Source organism: Bufo bufo, chromosome 1 (genome assembly GCF_905171765.1).
Source record: "Bufo bufo chromosome 1, aBufBuf1.1, whole genome shotgun sequence".
NCBI lineage: Eukaryota > Metazoa > Chordata > Amphibia > Anura > Bufonidae > Bufo > Bufo bufo.
In genome coordinates this window covers 491,134,129-491,153,836 of record NC_053389.1, presented here as the reverse complement: position 1 = coordinate 491,153,836, position 19,708 = coordinate 491,134,129, and the positions used below count along the sequence as shown (strand labels likewise).

Below are 19,708 nucleotides of genomic sequence, written 5' to 3'. Positions count from 1 at the left end.
CTGCCAGCAAGCAGTTACATGATATGTATAATATGCAGTTCCCCCCTGCCCACACCCCAGGGTTGCATACCATCCAGAAATTTCTGGACAATTTGTAAACATACAGTACAGACCAAAAGTTTGGACACACCTTCTCATTCAAAGAGTTTTATTTATTTTCATGACTATGAAAATTGTAGATTCACACTGAAGGCATCAAAACTATGAATTGACACATGTGGAATAATATACATAACAAACAAGTATGAAACAACTGAAAATATGTCATATTCTAGGTTCTTCAAAGTAGCCACCTTTTGCTTTGATTGCTGCTTTGCACACTCTTGGCATTCTCTTGATGAGCTTCAAGAGGTAGTCCCCTGAAATGTTTTTCACTTCACAGGTGTGCCCTGTCAGGTTTAATAAGTGGGATTTCTTGCCTTATAAATGGGGTTGGGACCATCAGTGGCGTTGAGGAGAAGTCAGGTGGATACACAGCTGATAGTCCTACTGAATAGACCATTAGAATTTGTATTATGGCAAGAAAAAAGCAGCTAAGTAAAGAAAAACGAGTGGCCATCATTACTTTAAGAAATGAAGGTCAGTCAGTCAGCCGAAAAATTGGGAAAACTTTGAAAGTAAGGGCTATTTGACCATGAAGGAGAGTGATGGGGTGCTGCGCCAGATGACCTGGCCTCCACAGTCACCGGACCTGAACCCAATCGAGATGGTTTGGGGTGAGCTGGACCGCAGAGTGAAGGCAAAAGGGCCAACAAGTGCTAAGCATCTCTGGGAACTCCTTCAAGACTGTTGGAAGACTATTTCAGGGGACTACCTCTTGAAGCTCATCAAGAGAATGCCAAGAGTGTGCAAAGCAGTAATCAAAGAAAAGGTGGCTACTTTGAAGGACCTAGAATATGACATATTTTCAGTTGTTTCACACTTGTTTGTTATGTATATAATTCCACATGTGTTAATTCATAGTTTTGATGCCTTCATAGTCATGAAAATAAAGAAAACTCTTTGAATGAGAAGGTGTGTCCAAACTTTTGGTCTGTACTGTAGGTGACTTTTCTCCTGTGTTGTGGGAAAATAATCAACGTGTCCCAGATATTTTTGAGGCTGGTGGTACTTGACTAGATTACTTTGGTGGTAATTCTCATCATTTTACAGCTCCCAGTTAATGCTGGTAATGAGTTCTTATCAGTATATTGAGCTATAGACATGGATTACTTATCATCGTCATCATTCATTATGGTTTTCCAATTTGTCCATAAAAATGTTGGCTGTCTGTGATTTTTGGATAAGTTGTCTAGAAAAAAAAACTCTGGTTTTCAATCCCAGCTGATTGACAGATTTCTCCCTAGGCTCAATAATAGAAGGAAATCTGTCCAGCAGATGGGTAGGGGGAGCCCACATCACATGACTATATCAGGCTTCTTGTTGCCCGCTCACTGCTGGGCTTAAGGCCTCATGCACACGACAGTTGTTTTTCTCGGCCTCCATTCCGTTTTTTTTTTTGTGGATAGGATGGGGACCTATTCATTTCAATGGGTCAGCAAAAAAATACTGATAGTTCATCCGTTTGTGTTCCGCGTTCGTTGTCCGTGTTTCTCTTCAGCAAAAAAAATTGTGCATGTCCTACTTTTTTCACATTTGCGGACAAGGATAGGCATTTATTACAAGGGATCTGTGAAAAAAACGTATCCTCCCAAAAAAACGGATGGTCAGTTTTTTTTGGCGGACCCACAATTTGTGGACGCAAAAAACAACTGTCGTGTGCATGAAGCATAAGGTGTAAGTTGAGGAAAACGACTGCACACTACCTCTTAAGTGACAGACCACTAAAATCGTTGCGCGTCTGTCAGTATTTTGTGCTGCACTCAGAGGGATAGGATTAACCTATAGCACTATTTATTCTGTGCTTTCTTCTTCATGCATATAATGCCAGAATACTGCAACTGTGCAGACTTCAGGATTTGTGGAAAGCTGTGTCACATCTATATGTGTCATGATATTAATGATGATTGCCGTTAAACATTTAAAACATACACAAAAAATTACTTAGAAATGATCAGACTCTAAAATACTTTACATAAGATTACAACTCAAAGGGGGAGATTTATCAAACTGTTGTAAAGTAGAACTGGCTTAGTTGCCGACAGCAACCAATCAGATTCCACCTTTTATTTTTCACAGCTCCTTTTGAAAATGAAAGGTGGAATCTGATTGGTTGCTATGGGCAACAAAGCCAGTTCTACGTTACATTAGTTTGATAAATCTCCCCCAAAGTTTTTAAGGAGAATTGCTTTTAACTCACCAAGTGACTCACAATGCAATGCCTGTTCTAAATCAACCAGCATGGTCATGATGACTTCCTCATCCAAATAAGCAGTTCCCTCCCGCAAGCAATTATCCTCCTCTTCCTCAGACCAGCTCTTGCGAATATCACATAAATTAGCATTGCACTGGCTATCCACAAGCTGGGAACATCCAGCCACTGAGAACATCAATACATCTTGATTTCCTGTGAAATGGTAGGATGCCCTCCGCTGTGAAATAAGGCTACAATTGGAAGCCCCATTTTCGGTTTCCCATGATGCAGCAGGAAGAAGAGTGTGCACAGACTGGGAGACCACCTTTGAAAAACAGCTAGTAGTCTCTTGAACTTTTTCTTCTCCCTTAAAGTGAAGTTGGGAGTTGGAGGCTTCTTCATGCCAGCTTGCTTGGTACGAGAAGAGCATGGCATTTTCTGTGCTTCCACTGATAATCGAAAGATTGGTCATAGACTTTTGCTTCCTGAGACAAGCATCTCTTCGGACGTCCTTCTTCTTGACAAGCGGCAATTCAGTAGGGCGTTGCATCTTTCATTAAAGGTTGAAATTGCTGAGGCTTACATGAAGACGATAAGTAAAAATGTAAGCTCCACCTCGCAGGCATGTGCTATATTGTGCAGTGTGAAACAGCAAACCCATCTCTGTGTCGGAACTGCAGAGGTAACAGTAATACTGTTAGAAATCCTTAGGATATGGAAGTCAAGCATGCTCCTTCAAGACACCAGTCCAGCCTAGGAGCATAACCCATTTCTTTCTCTCTGTCACACAGCCAGAGCTCTCCAAGAGCAAAATCTTCATTGTGATAAAAATTCCAAATAAAAAAAAAACGTGTTTCCTTGCGTTTTCTTTGCCTTCTCAAGACGATGTCTCTAAACGCAGATCCCCAACACTTTATCTGACACAGTGCTGCAAGTACTGTGTGCTCACGTCAGAGCTCAATACAAGTGAAGCACAGCTCTGCCCAAGTCGCCTGCAAACACTTAGTATTCAACCTGCATCCTGAGATTTGACTCTTCCCATGCACTGCAGTACATGACGCTAGCTGCCATGGCAGCGGACAGTCTACAGATTAGACCAAGCAGCTGTCCAAAGCACAATGCCACAGGTCTTCTACTCACAGGTTAAAGTTCAGGTAGTCTTCTGTGTCTATGCATGTTAAATAGCAGTCTGCATTTAAAGAACGCATATTAATTGGTGCAGGGGAATCCGATACTGACGCTATCATGCGGCAGGAATGTGTGCAGACTAACAGGTTCATTAAATATGAGTGGTCTTATCTGCTCTATTACAATGATGAGATGTCTTATGACAACCATGCGATGTATCCTGCTCACAAGCTTAATGTGTATACGTCTGCACTGCTAAGACATAGACAGACATTGTTGGTCTGGGAATATAATGCCTTTTTCTCAGTAAATAAAATGGTTTCATAATAATGTTAACATTTTTGTTCCCTATAGGCATCTTCGCAGTCCAAAAATAAATGTGCGCGGAGGAGGAGAAGTTCACTGTAGTGTCACTGCCTAAGGCAATGCATTTGCATCACAAGTTTACAGCACAGTCCAAACACTGAAGAACATTGAGCTTTGTCTTGTAAAAGGACAGTGTGTCTTCAGTGTCATAGGGATGGAAAATTAAAGTAAATTACAGAAAATGGGTTGTTCGCTTTTAGGCTTTAATATATTGGCTTATGAATACTACTCTAATGTTATTACTAATAACTCCAGGCATCATATATAAAAAGCAGTGTAGACAAAATGGTCAGCAGGCATCTATACCGACCATGGAGACTGTAGCCTCATTTTCCTAAGACAGTTTGCAGAATTAAAAAAAAGTTACCTGACTGGCAGTGGTGTAACTACTGCCGTAGTAGCCCTGGGATGCTATAGGGCCCAACCTGGCAGACAATGTCCTGACGCTGGCCATGTACTGAATGTGCTGCTGCAAAGGACATTGTGTGTGCAGCAAATACAACATATTAATACTGGTCAATGTCAGGATCTTCAGTGAGGCATCGCCAGGAAGTCAAGGGGACCCAGAAGAACTGAGAGTGGTAAGTATATTTTGATCAGGTCTGGGTAGTTTGAATTTTTTTTTGTATCTGGTCAAGAGGTCTGGCCTGAGATCTGATGAATTATGGCTCTTATCCAGTCTGGGTTCTGATAATTTAGTAGTCTGGTTCGGAGTCTGATAATGTAGAGGTCTGATCTGGTTATAAATTAACTGTAGGAGATGGTCTGGGCTCTGATGAAGTCAGGCGTTTGGTCAGGGTTGTGATAATTTAGAGGTCTAGGATCCAATGATTCTTTTAAGGGTTTTGAATGAATTTGGGGTCTTGTGTGGAGTCTGAATAAATTTTTGGGTCTGGTCTGGGGACTGAATGGTAAATGAGTGCTAAAAATGTTAAAGTATAACTTTACTTTCAAAAAACATTGTTTGATAAGTCAGTGACATATTAAAGGTTTTAATCAGTAGCAGTCTGAGTGTTAAGACCCCTGATGACTGATGAGGGTTCAGCACTCAAACGCCTAACAATCAAAACCTTTTTAATTTGTCATTATGACACTGATATATGAAAACTTTTTGGAAAGTTCAGTTACACATTAATATAACTGTTGTTATGTTATTCCAAAGCATTTAAGGCAAGGGGTACACTTGGCAGTTGTATTTTTTTTAGGAAACTCAGCAGGTAAGTATGTGCTTACCTTAACTTTCACATGAGGCTGTTAAATATTCATGCCTGTTGGAGGGATGGAGAATTCAATAATTTGTCATGAGGCCCAACTACTCTCCTGATGACTGGGCAACTGCATTGATAATTTTTCTCCTAAATCTTATGCTCAGAAGACTATATATTGCCTTCCTGGTCATCTTTTCTTTGTGCAGATATATTGACATCATAGTGCAGCGTCCCACATCAATGTGTAAATGGGATACTTTAAACATCTGCCTATGTATTTGCATTGTATGGTATTTCCTATTATCAGGCTGGCAACGTCATTACACCCAGTCGCCCCTAGGTGGTGCTGTCACCACATAATATATATATAGCTTGGGTGTGTCTAGCTGAGAGAAGAACAGGAAGTTAGTAGTTAGGAGGAAAAGTAAGTGTATGAAGGAGAGAAACAGGCATCATCCACCATGTAGTCTGCTATTTCTATCCCTTGGTCATGGCCAGGCTAAGGGAGTACATCTAACATTTATCTACAGCAGCCAAGCACCAGACAGTAAGTCTATGTCTAAATATGAAGCAAGCCTAGTGAGGGTTATAGCTGAATCTAGCTTATGGACCTCATCAGCACAAGTGCCTGAGAGTAACTTTCTAAGTGCCAGGACATGTATGGATAATTAGTGCGCAGAATTGTCCTTGTCCACTACACAAGCCTTCCATGACATAGTGCAAAACCTAAACCTAAACCTTTTTAGGAGAGCATCCTGCAAATAATGAAGCAGAAGTGTTTGCCTGCCGCGAGGGGAACGCCCTTATGGGATAGCTAGAAAACTGCATATTTAGTACCAGAGTGCTATAGTTTGGACTTAGAATAATTACAGAAGTATTGCCTGTAAAGAGTCAATCCTAAAGAGAACTTCTCAACTGACAATTGCCTAAACCTGATAAGTGGAATACAATTTAACTTATTTCTGAGTCATCACTTATATCATACAAATGAACTGTGTCTGTACTGACTACCTAAAGATAATTGATTCAGTAAATGTTCAACTGTTTGATAACAACTGACTCCTCATCATTTCCACTACTAAACTCAACATTTGTACCTTACGGTGCTGGCGTCAGGAACCAGGGTCCCAGCCGCCATAGCACCTTAAACACCAATTACCATCAAGAGCACCTTAACCAACATCTGGCTGGTGTTCACTGCAACAGAGAGTGCCCCGGAGGATTTCGTGCTGTCTTCCCATCCACTGTATGCTAGACAACGGAGGCATCTGCTAACTGTGAGTACATGAACTATTACACCCATCGGTCCACCGTGAGCCTCACGTGTTTCCCCTGTGGTTTGGTAGCGCTACAATAGGACATATAATGCTATTTATTAGTGAAATCGCTGGAACTATTTGTTAGAGTCTATTTTCTATTCAGGGGAGGAAGGGTTTTTTAACATTTTTTTTTAAAACATATGGTCAAGTTGCTATGTCAGCATTATCCGTCCTTTACCCCTTAAGAACCTATATGTACGACGGAAGTCCGGTCCCCAAACATGGCGCCCGCTCATGTGTGCTGCAGGCGCCATAGCCGCGGGGTTTCTGCTATTTTAAGTAGCCATAAGGCTGATCGCATACATTTAACCCTTCAGATGCCATGGTCAAATGTGACCACGGCATCTGATCAGTCCGGAAGTGGAAGTCGCGCTCCTCCGCTCCGGTAACAGCGTTCCCCGACTGAGATCGCTGTAGTGCGTTCCCCGACTGACACGCTACAGTGTTTGGGTTTGGAGCATTTCCACCCGTTTAGGCCACTTTTTTCAGTAAGTTTTTTTCTTTATGTGTATGGAATGTGCCACTTAATTTTGTTGGTAACGTTCTTTTGCATCTGGCAGCTTGTGTGTCACATGGTCTGTTGTGTGTGCGGCTCACAGCTTTATTCTTCCTCACAGTGCATTGGTGATACCACTATGGAGGCATGTGAGAGCCTGGCTGTGAGTTGGTTTCTAGCACTGTTTTGACCTTGTTCACACACCACGGGTAGTTTAGTGTTAGGACCCCATGCTTGCTGAAACACCGTGACGTGGTGCATGAGGGGCTCCGATATGTTCCTGACTGGAAGATATTGGCAAAGTTCTCAGCTTTTAACATCGGCCTGAGGAATTAGCTAGTATTGTCAGTTGCGTATCATTTTGGTGCATTTTTTGCAGTGATTTTTGTATTTATATATTTTTTCATTTGCACAATGTATCATTTTGTGTAAGATGTACTTGTGGTGCATGTGGTCCGCCCTGGCATCCTCCATTGTACGCATTCTTTGCTGGGGATTGCCGTTATCTGCAGACCGCATGCGGAGGAATTGCTCCCCCGGTTATAGACACGCTATGGTGCTTGGGTTTGGAGCATTTCCACCCGTTTAGGCCGTTTTTTTATTTTTGCATGAAAGAGAAAAGTCAATTGACCCCACCTGGATCAGCTGACAATCTAATGTGTTTGGGGGGCCTGGCAACAAATCCCTTTATAACAGATGTAGTAGGAAAGATGGACTTAATTAGAATTTCAACATGCCTGATCCTTCATTCCCATTGGAAATAAACCACCTCTAGAGTATATCCTACTTCAACTGAAAGAAACAGTCCAGCTTAGCATGCTTGTTTATGGTGTAGATCAATCAACCAATAGATTTAATAAAAAACCTTTTACTGAACACTTAAGGTACGCTTCACTAGGATCTAAAATACACTACAAAACACCAAGGAGCAATGTGGCTATATAAATAATGGGGGAGATTTATCAAAACTGGTGTAAGGAAAACTGCCCATGGCAACCAGTCATATTCCACGTTTCATTTTCCAAAGGAGCTCTATAAAATGAAAGGTGTAATCTGATTGGTTTCTATGGGCACCTAAGCCAGTTCTACCTCACACTAGTTTTAATAAATCTCCCCCAAAGGTGTGTAGATAATAATTGACAGTAGGGGGTACATAATCACGTCCAACATACATAAACAAGTAATTTACTGTTAAAATATGAGCTGACCTTATCACACCAGGCAATCAGTTATACAGGGCTATCTCCAATTGCCAGAACTTACAAAACATGCTGCATAGATTTTCAAGCCCCTTTTCTTAAATATTTCATCTCTTTGAAATGGGACTGTCCCAAGGAACTCAGGATGGTTGACATACCTTGTGTAATTGTAGATTGACAGCACACTGACAAATCTAATGCAGATTTTACCCACTTATTTGTACTTTCTGTGCACTAAACATGATCAGTTTTTTACTGCCAATATTACATGTACACTTTCTAGCCCTGCAGTGCTCGGCTTGTACTCAATCTTAATTTTCAGATAATGGGCTATATTTCAAAAACTGCATTTTCTACCATCTGTTTCTCTTTTACTGAGATTTTCAGAAAGCACATGTTTCTGATTCAGTCATGAAAGCCTGATTAGTATTTTGGCACACTATTAAATATAAATGATGGAAATATTTGAAGCTTTAAGCAAAATCAAAGTTGGAAAAAGTATTCTAAATAGATCACCTCTGTTATTAATGAATATTTAGTACTATACAGGACAAGAAACTTTAGGTAAGACTTAAAAGGGGTTTCCACTCTTTAAATATTGATAACCTAGATCATCAGTATCAGATCGGTAGGGTTTTCAACAAACCACCGGAGCTGGTAACAAAAAAGTGGACAATGGCGCCTTAGTGCAGTAAAGCTCCCATTCGTGGGAGCGAGTGGATCATAGGAGTGTTCAGGTTCTACGGCAGCCTGGGGCCTTAGCCGTTGCCTATAATAATGGCATGTTCAACCGCCCCTCCCCCCCATAGGGCAAAAAGTAAAAAAAGTTTTGAAAACGTAAATTACAAAACTAATTAAAACTTAAATCATCACAAACATGTAATATCATTGGGACTGCCACATGTAAAAATGGCCGAATAATTAAAATATAGAAGTATTTATCCCATATGGTGAATGCAGTAACGATGGGAAAAAATCTGTACCCAGGCAACCTAAAGTACAAAGTATTCAGCAAAAAACTAACCCCTATATGGCAATGTAATGTGAAAAACAAAAAAGTTCTTAGAAGGCAGGGAGGAAAAAATTTAAATTGATTCAAAGGGGCCTATCTGCATAACTGGTTAATTTAGGATGCAGTTAAAAGTGGATGTACAGTTGCAAGAAAAAGTATGTGAACCCTTTGAAATGATATGGATTTCTGCACAAATTGGTCATAAAATGTGATCTGATCTTCATCTAAGTCACAACAATAGACAATCACAGTCTGCTTAAATTAATAACACACAAAGAATTAGATGTTACCATGTTTTTATTGAACACACCATGTAAACATTCACAGTGCAGGTGGAAAAAGTATGTGAACCCCTAGACTAATGACATCTCCAAGAGCTAATTGGAGTGAGGTGTCAGCCAACTGGAGTCCAATCAATGAGATGAGATTGGAGGTGTTGGTTACAGCTGCCCTGCCCTATAAAAAACACACACTAGTTCGGGGTTTGCTTTTCACAAGAAGCATTGCCTGATGTGAATGATGCCTCGCACAAAAGAGCTCTCAGAAGACCTACGATTAAGAATTGTTGACTTGCATAAAGCTGAAAAGGGTTATAAAAGTGTCTCCAAAAGCCTTGCTGTTCATCAGTCCACGGTAAGACAAATTGTCTATAAATGGAGAAAGTTCAGCACTGCTGCTACTCTCCCTAGAAGTGGCCGTCCTGGAAAGATGACTGCAAGAGCACAGCGCAGACTACTCAATGAGGTGAAGAAGAATCCTAGAGTGTCAGCTACAGACTTACAAAAGTCTCTGGCATATGCTAACATCCCTGTTAGCGAATCTACGATACGTAAAACACTAAACAAGAATGGATTTTATGGGAGGATACCACAGAGGAAGCCACTGCTGTCCAAAAACAACATTGCAGCACGTTTACAGTTTGCACAAGAGCACCTGGATGTTCCACAGCAGTACTGGCAAAATATTCTGTGGACAGATGAAACCAAAGTTGAGTTGTTTGGAAAAAAAACACAACACTATGTGTGGAGAAAAAGAGGCACAGCACAACAACATCAAAACCTCATCCCAACTGTGAAGTATGGAGGTGGGGGCCTCATGGTTTGGGGCTGCTTTGCTGCGTCAGGGCCTGGACGGATTGCTATCATCGAAGGAAAAATGAATTCCCAAGTTTATCAAGACATTCTGCGGGAGAACATAAGGCCATTTGTCCACCAGCTGAAGCTCAACAGAAGATGGGTGTTGCAACAGGACAACGACCCAAAGCATAGAAGTAAATCAACAACAGAATGGCTTAAACAGAAGAAAATACGCCTTCTGAAGAGGCCCAGTCAGAGTCCTGACCTCAACCTGATTGAGATGCTGTGGCATGACCTCAAGAAAGCGATTCACACCAGACATCCCAAGAATATTGCTGAACTGAAACAGTTCTGTAAAGAGGAATGGTCAAGAATTACTCCTGACCGTTGTGCACGTCTGATCTGCAACTACAGGAAACATTTGGTTGAAGTTATTGCTGCCAAAGGAGGTTCAACCAGTTATTAAATCCAAGGATTCACACACTTTTTCCACCTGCACTGTGAATGTTTACATGGTGTGTTCAATAAAAACATAGTAACATTTAATTCTTTGTGTGTTATTAGTTTAAGCAGACTGTGATTGTCGATTGTTGTGACTTAGATGAAGATCAGATCACATTTTATGACCAATTTGTGCAGAAATCCATATCATTCCAAAGGGTTCACATACTTTTTCTTGCAACTGTATATGTGTTCTATATAAATTGGTGGTGGCTCTCCGAATCATTACTTCTGTGACTCCATTGAATCAATTGAAGTAGCACATGTAACATTTTAAAGCAATGTTCATTCAATCAGCTGTTATCATAACTTTTATTCCATTCACTTTTAGGCGACCTTCACATTTGCGGTAGCAGTGTTCTGGTAGCCTGTTCCGGCAAGCAAGTGAGGATCATCTGGCATGCAGAGGTTTGTGTTGGGCTTGTTCTCCACTTGTCAGCCAGATGCGATCAGAATGTCTGCTGAACCCCATTAGGCCCCTTTCACACAAGCGAGTTTTACGAACAGGTGCAATGCGAGAATCCTGACCCATTCATTTCTACTGCTGCTAGGAGATATAGATCGGTATTCTTCAGTTTTTCTCATGCGCATCAAAAACGCACCAAAACTGAACCACTGAATGCAATCTCAGACTAAACAAACTGCATTCGCGTTTTTTTCTGATCAGATCTAGACACAATCCACATCGTTCGTGTGAAAGATGCCTTATACTTTAATGGGGCCGGAGGACATTCCGTTCGCATCCGGCAGTGCCAGATCCAGTTCATTCCGGCAGGCTGTTCTTTGATGGAACAGCCTGGTAGAATGAAATACGCTGATGTGAAGCTAGCCTTAGTTATGGGCTGAAAGACTTACCAGAAATTTCCTCCAGGCACTGTTTGGCTGTCTTACTATATAATGATTCAATTTTAGTTGGGCTTGTGCAGGAATCAGAAGATGTTAAGGAAGTGGTCTCATTTTCCGAGAGTGTTCTGCAATGAAGAAGATTACTCATCTTTATCTACAATATCATTCTTATGAAACCTTCAGAAACAATATCCATGCTAATTAATGTGTTAAATTAAAAACACCGTCTCAGTTTATGCAGCACATCCATCGTCTGGTGTCTACACATTAAGTTGGAGCACTAATTTGAGACAATATTTTCATAAATAATGCAAAAGAGCAGTAGTGTTGGTGGAAGAGATATAACACTCAGGAGTTGATATCATTATCTCACAAATGCACCAAAGCGCTTGAAAATGATGACTTGAACGCTACGTCTCTTATGAAGTTTATAATCAGCTCATGCAGACAACTGCTGTATTTACCATCAAAGAATATTGCCTCAAAGCTCACAAAGGCTAAACCATTGAATAGCCCTTTAATATAAAAATATCATAAAGTGGGAAGAAGCCTGCTCTGCAGATAATAGCCCTTGTGAAGTTGACTTGGATTTAACAATATGACAATATATGTGCATTTTGACACAAATCTGTCTTTATAAGGGTCACAAGAAATAAAACAAATTACACTATGAATCAGCCTCATACATAGGATAAAAACATTGTCTAGGCTAGTATCACAAGGTCTAATCATTATTTGGAAGGAATAATATTCCAGCATATTAGTCAAAGAAATAGATTTACTGGGCAAACCTAGACCTTTTTTAATGTTCCCATTAGTATATGTCCCTAGTACGTATTTTCTGTTTAAGCAGTGGGACACCAAAGGCCTCAAGTGGCGATACTCCATAACTCCTCCTGAATCTCTTAATATGAATGATCACCCCAACTAGTGGTTACCCCCCACAACAGCATTAAGCCTCATTCACACGTCCGTGTCCAAATCCGTGAGAAGGTGGTCAATGATGCATCCCTAAAGCTGTTCCGTGAAGGATCCGTGTTGGGTCTGTGTGTCCATTTTTTTCTGTCCGTTGTTATCCGTGTTTCACTGAGCCTGCACGCTTCAAAAATAATCTCTTCCTAATGATCCGTGAAACACGGACACAACAAGGATGGCATCTGTGGTTTTCACTGACCCATAGACGATATTGAGCATGATGGATCCGTAAACACGGACAAAATAGAGCATGCATCCGCGCTAAAAACACGGACCCACTGATGTGTGAACACATTCATGGAGAACACATGCAGCACACGTCCGTGAAACACTGATGTGTGAATGAGGCTTTATAGGTCATAGGTACAGGGTGTGTCCTATACCCAGTATATATTTTTTGTTGTTGGAGCCCAGGGAAAAGTCGGAGACCATACATCATGACTAATCCTACATCTCCTAATGTGGACAATCATATCAGTTTAATGGTGACCTCCACAACCACATAGATATAGACTGTAAATATAGGGTCTTGACTCATTTTCTCTTTTCCACCCTGTGATCGTGGGATTAATAATCACCTTAAAAAGGTATGGCCCAAATACATGGAACCTTTCCCTATATTCCTCCGATCCAAACACATTTCCTCCTAAACAGGATTCATCAGGGGATTTATCACAGGAATAGCAGAACCACAGGTCCCAGACCACTCCACAGATCAGAACGCTGTAGTCTGCACACCTCGCAGCCTGCTATTTTTGGTTTTACTTTGAGAAATCCCCTGATAAATCCTGTACAGGAGGAAACACGTTGGGATAGGAGGAATATAGATAAAGATTCCAGTCAATTTTGGCCATCTTTAGTAGGGCGATTGTTAGACCCACTATCAGAGGGTGGAATGGAGAAAGAGAACCAAAACCATATGTGTACTTTATCTATGTTGTCGTGGAGCATCATCACTAACCTACTGTACAGGAAGGAGATATAAGATTAGTCACAAAGTATAACCATCATCTTGTCCCTGGGCTTGAACTACAAAAAGATGTACCGGGGATAGGTACATCTACTAATGTTGTTGTGGAGGGTCACCACTAGTTTAGTTACAGAGTATTGCCACCTGCAGTCTTCGATTTCTCCCAGGGCTTACACAAAAAAATATGTACTGCAGACATATATCAATTTGGACACTCACAACAGTCTAGGTACTGTATGACTGTTGGATATGACCAATGAAATAACACAATTTTATATTTTTATCAAATCAAAGTTATGTTTTATTAGGTCCACCAGGAGTCAGTCTACAGTTTCACAAGGCCGTAATACAAATGTATTTTACAGTCTATAATATGTTTCCTTGTGGCTCTGCTAAAGCAAGCTTTGATCACTATAATACCCTGTAGAGATCTAAGATGAACCCAGTAAAACAGCAAGTGGTCCAGGTGGAACATCTGACGAAATAAGGATTCTACAATGCAGCCATATTGTCACTGTGCTAAACTGGCCTTAAAGGGGTTGCCCGAAATAATTACCAAGGCCATTAAATGCTAAACGTATTTACCTCTTTCTCTGGTGCTGCTCCCTGGTCCTTCCTCTGCTGTTTGTTTGCAGACTGTAGCAGTAATGTGCAGGTATATGGCACTTTATGGTGCTGTATACCTGCACGTCACCGCTGAAGTCTGTAAACAAACAGCAGGGGAAAGACTGGAATGGGCATCACAGAGAACGGCGAGGTGGGCAGGTAAACATTTTATTTTTTCTTTATGGCATTCAGGAACATTGGTAAAATGTATAATTATCATATCTAGGACAACCCTTTAAGCAAGAGAAATTTTCACATTTCCTTACTAATGTGATTTTCTGAAGAAACTGCCGTTGGAGCTGCATTTTAGGCTAGTCCTATAAAGAATAACAGGGCTAGACAAGAGTGTTGTGATTAAGGGTCCATTGCGCACCCAATGTCAGGGTATAGCAGGGCAGCCATAGAAATAAATACGGTCGCAGGGCGTCTTCCTTGTTTGCCGCAAACAATCCTGCAGTGTTGTTTTTTTTTTGTGATTCGCGTATCATGTTGGCAGCACCCCATTCATTCCTATGGCTGCCCTGGTACACTGTGACACGTGTTGCATCCGAAATTGCCATGTAACCTAAAAGGGTAGCATTACCTAGAACAACTTTACCAGGCACAGGTCTGTACATAGGGTAGTGGATGTGCCTGGTGTTGCAGCTATTCCTGCTGCAATGTATTATGCAACTGATAATTATTAAATACAGTACCCTGTACTGTATATAATATACTCTATATATGTCATTTTATGAAACATGATGTTCACGTGTACCAATTTCAGCTTCCGAATAGAGAATGGTGTTATACATACCTGAAAATTCATATTTTCTAAAGGTTCTCATATATACGGATATCTCAGCAATAAATGTAAACCTTGGCCTATGTCAGTACAGCTTGGGGTGTTGTTGTACACATGGCAGCAGCACACAGCACTGTATTAACCTTTAATGTACATCACATCTAGAACCTAATATTAACTTGACAGCATATTACAGCATACATACAGATCTGTCATTTTGCCTTTATAAAGATGAGAGAAAGCCAATACTTTTGAAGTCTCCATATTTACTGTGCTGAGCACTTTCTTTCTTCCAAATCTACTAGTCCATTAGACTGTGTGTTTTGGACCTTCGTTTGCAGAATACAGTATTCTGTGAGATTGAGATACTGTTCCTGTGCTCCAGCTGTGTGGTAAACCTGCTTCATCACAAGCTATCGTTCATGCACATTTTGAAGGCATTCGTACATTGAAGATGTTACCTTCAGGCGGTCTTCTTGCAGAGCAGGAGCCACTAAACAGATTGCTATGTAATTTTGCAGTAAAAGATACAGTACAACCTCATCAAAAAGATGTCCTTCTCTGAGGCTATTGGCTGAATATACAGCAAAAAGATTTTCATCTCAGTCCATCCCGTGCATGCATTCTGTACATAACACTTCTCCCTTCCAAATAATTCTCCCTGCTTTCTGATCCAGATGCATAAGGGAGCAATTAAAATGGAGCAGAAAACTCTCAAAATTGCCAATAATATGTGCAAAGTGCATGCAGAGGACAGGAAGAGCAGGTAATCTGTCAAGTAAAGCTTGAGACAATAGCTGGAGACCACTAAGTGATGTCAGAAGTGGGCGTCATTTTGAAAGCTTGTTCTATTACCACCATGTAACATGCAACCATTTATTTTTTCTGTGGTGTTATGGATTTATAGTGAGCAGAGGCTTTTGGAAACCCACATTTAAAGGGGTTATCCCACTTTGCATTTTCATACTTACCTGCTGCCAGCACGCTGTTCACTTGCTGGATTCTGGCTGGGGGCAGGCTTCATCTTGATTGAAGTCTTCTCCCGGCCGCGCCGCGCGCTGGACTAAATGCACACGCCGCCGTGCATGCGCCATGGTGACTTATTCCTGGCAGTATAGTACAGAGCCGGCGTGCGCGTTCGCGGCTCTGTATTATTCTGGCCAGGAAGAAGTGACCATCGTGCATGCGTGGGAGCGTGCGCGTTCAGGACAGGGAGCAGCCCAGCCAGCTGAAAAGAAGGAGTCTTTTGCGCAAGTGCGGCCACCGGGATTCCGGAGAAGAGCGGTGGCCGTAACCAGGGGAGACCGAATGACAACAATGAGGTAAGTGGGGATGAATTTTCTCCTAAACGGTGGTAATTGGTTAATCAAATATATTTACAAAAATGATCACTGTCAAATCATTAACAGATTTAACTGTGATCATTATGATGGGATAACCCCTTTAAGGAATCAGAGGTAAAGAATACATGGCATTGGTATGCAAGGAGACAGACCCAAATCTATGTAAATGATGCAGTGCCCTTAAATAACTTTAGGTACTATGGGGGTCATTTATTAACCAGAAATATGCCTATATTAGGCGTATTTATGGCACAAATTGTGGCGCAAAGGACCTTTGCGCCGCAATCTGCAACCTCACCCTGCTCACGCCAGGTCTGAAAAAGTGGGCAGGAAAGGGGCCCATCTTATTTACCATTTTCTACGTCTGGTTTAGACGTAGAAAATTGTCTAAATGTAATAAAGCTGTCTTACATTTAGAACCTGCAGTGGATCAACCGATAACTTCGGCGGATCCACCGCTAGCACAGGGACTTATTAAGACCGGTGTCTAAATAATTGTGCCCCTACGTGTACAAAATATATATATTTTTTTTTTCCCTAACGATCACATACAAAAATGATTTGCTGTGTACAGTTGTTGTCTGTATGATGCCAGCTAAAGAACTGGGATTTAAAGAGGACCTTTCACTAGAATAAAACATCTAAACTAACTATACAGACATGTAGAGCGGCGCCCAGGGATCCCCCTGCACTTACTGTTATACCTGGGCGCCGCTCCGTTCTCCCGGTATAGCCTCCGGTATCTTCATAGTTAGGCTCCACCCAGGGGAACCTGCCCACTGTCTCATTCTCCCATGCTGTAGCGCTGGCCAATCGCAGCGCTCAGCTCATAGCCTGAGAGAAAAAAAAGCAGGTTCCACTGGGTGGAGCCTAACTATGAAGATACCGGAGGCTATAAAGGGAGAACGGAGCGGCGCCCAGGTATAACAGTAAGTGCAGGGAGATCCCTGGGCGCCGCTCTCCATGTCTGTATAGTTAGTTTAGATGTTTTATTCTAGTGAAAGGTCCTCTTTAAGCATAAAGCACAATGAATGAGACGTCGCAAGATGTATTAATCATGGACATACAATTATAATATGTTTTTGGACATTTTAAGTTGTTTGACCACAGATCCCTATTCTTTAGATCACCATGCGGCACACATGACAAACCTTTACCATTGCAAGAATACTATACCTAGAACACGTACCCTAGTCTTAGATGCACATAACTAGCAGAAAAGTTGAAGTTCTGTATTTTTATTAAATAATCATACACTGAAGCAACAGTAGTATTTCTGTTACCTGTAGATGAACGGTGCCACAGTTGCAGTATTAGGGTGTGAGTACTGTTGCTGAGGAAGCTGTACAGCCCCATTTCCTGTGAACTGGACACCAGCACCAGACGAACCTGTTGTGGCCAGGTGGGTATTGGAAGAACCAGAGACCTTCCCTTCAGTGGATGTAGCTACTTTATCACTGCTTGTAGATTTCGGTGTTGACAGGGTCTGACTGCCTTTGGTAGTCCTACTTTTTTCAGGCTCTTTTGTGGGGGCAGTACCTGGGGAGGTGGTTTGTTTTGTTGCTGGCGTTTTTGACCCAGGTTTAGGGATTCCACTTGACTGAGGAATCAAGCTTTCCTTTTTGACTGGTGCAGATTTGTTTCCTTTGGGGATCAAGCTTGCAATCTTGGAGCTCTTTTTTGAACCTTCTGATGTCTGTTCCCTTTCTTCCTTAGCAGTTTTCTCCACATTTGGTTTATTTTTATCTTTACTCTTTTCTTCTTTATCCTTTGGCTGAGGCAACCCTTTTTTATTGCTGAGATTTTTGCTTCCAACCTTTGGAGGAGCCAGTTTAGGTGACACTTTAGGGCTGTTCAAGGCAGAGCCAACTTCATTTTCTCCACATTCTGAGAAGGAGTCATCCTCAATAATTACCTCAGTGGGTGAAGAATGGGATCTCAAGCCAACTCGAGTATTGACTAATTTAAATTTTTCAAGCATTGATTTTTGTCCAGAAGAACTAGTTTTAATCCCTTCTGACAACGGGGGCTTTAGTCTATCAGGAGAGGGAGTAGGAGAGGTTGCAGGGCTAGGCTGCTTTACAGACAGCATGGTAGTAGTGGCACTATGTTTAACATTCATGGATTTACTGCGCCAAGGCTTACTGGCATTTGGAGAGGGTATAGCAGAAACCACTTGCTGACCAGAGCTAGTGGGATATTGCACATTTCCATTCATGCCTGCAGACTGTTGATGGCCTTTTGGTGATTCTGTGGAAGACAAACATAGCATGAGAGACACAATGAGTAAATTACTTAAGGATTTTTCTTAGCATTTTTATATTTTAAAATCATGATGCATGTGGTTTCTACATTACGTCTGATTATTTATCTAATAAGATGACTGTAATATCTTCCATACCATGCATTCTATTTATCTTCATGAATTTTTAGTACACAGTCAATGTGCCCTATTTGTCTTTTTAAACATCACATATAGTTGGGATTTTGCAGTCAATTCCTCTGTCTGTGACACTTTGAGATTAGGTTTCAAATTTACATTTTAGCAACAGAGCTAAATCTGAGATTCTCATACTTTCATTCTTTTCTCGGTGAACTGTCTCTATGCAGATAATATTAATGTTCCAGCAAGACCATTTTGTAATACTTTTATTTAATGTGCACCACAGTTAAGGTTATAACAGAAAAGAAAATTGAAACTCTGTTAATTTAAACCTATGTTTAGACAATTTTTTGCTGTTGTAGTCGGGTGATTTAGTGGAGTGAATACTATATAATCAATAGCAAATACATATGTTAGAAAGCCTTTAGATATCAAAAGCATAATGCCTTAGGCCCCTTTTTTTTATAAAGCCACACCTTCTTATTAAAATAGACACATTAGCTAAAATGATTAATTTAAGAGAGTTGTTCCACCATAACAACTAATTACTCATCCACAGCACTTGGCTATCCCTAGCCAAGCAAGAGCAGAGCACTCATGCATGCCCCCTGTGATTGATGAGGTCTCTAAGGTCAGACCTCCTGTGGATAGCTGGTAAGTTGCTATAGTGGGACAAGCCCTTGCTATAGTAGGACAAACTCACCAAATATGTCTAGTGAAGGTGGTCACATGCTCAGTAACTAAGACAGACTGCTTTAATCCTCTATACATAGATTGATTCCTTATGTTGTGTGGGCTCCCATATGAGATTCAGTGCAGTAGATGTACTTTTTTCTCACCAGCATTCAACACATTAGGTGGACATTATGAGGTAATCAAAAGCAAATCGGAGTGCCATAAGAGGTATATAACGGCAATATCTAGACACAGGAGTAGCTTAGGCAGGGTACTAGCTCTCCTTAAACAGACCAGCACTGTGTGGAGACTTAATGGAATTGCTCCATGGCATGAAGACTCATGCTCCACGGGAAAACAATCTGCATATTTTCTTAGGAGACACCTTTTTGCATGTAGACAAAGGAGCATCATTTTAATAATTCTAATGAAAATAAAACATGTTATGCTAAGTTCTGCATGAACTAACAGCGTAAAATTATATTTTGTGGGACAACCCTTTTAATGTTATGGAATAGGCACCATGCA

At 41.1% G+C, this 19,708-nt stretch overlaps 1 protein-coding gene across 13 annotated transcripts in view; it reads right to left on the bottom strand.

Moving 5' to 3' along the window:
• NAV3 (neuron navigator 3) overlaps positions 1 to 19,708 on the bottom strand; it is a 549,543-nt gene that overhangs the window by 151,093 nt on the left and 378,742 nt on the right. For all 13 annotated transcript variants that reach the window (XM_040410312.1, XM_040410320.1, XM_040410268.1 and 10 more), the window contains 2 exons: positions 17,406 to 18,372; positions 11,454 to 11,569 (listed from right to left, as the gene is read on the bottom strand). In XM_040410312.1, coding sequence (XP_040266246.1) covers positions 11,454 to 11,569; positions 17,406 to 18,372 — 1,083 coding nt within the window. The remainder of the gene's footprint in view (positions 1 to 11,453; positions 11,570 to 17,405; positions 18,373 to 19,708) is intronic.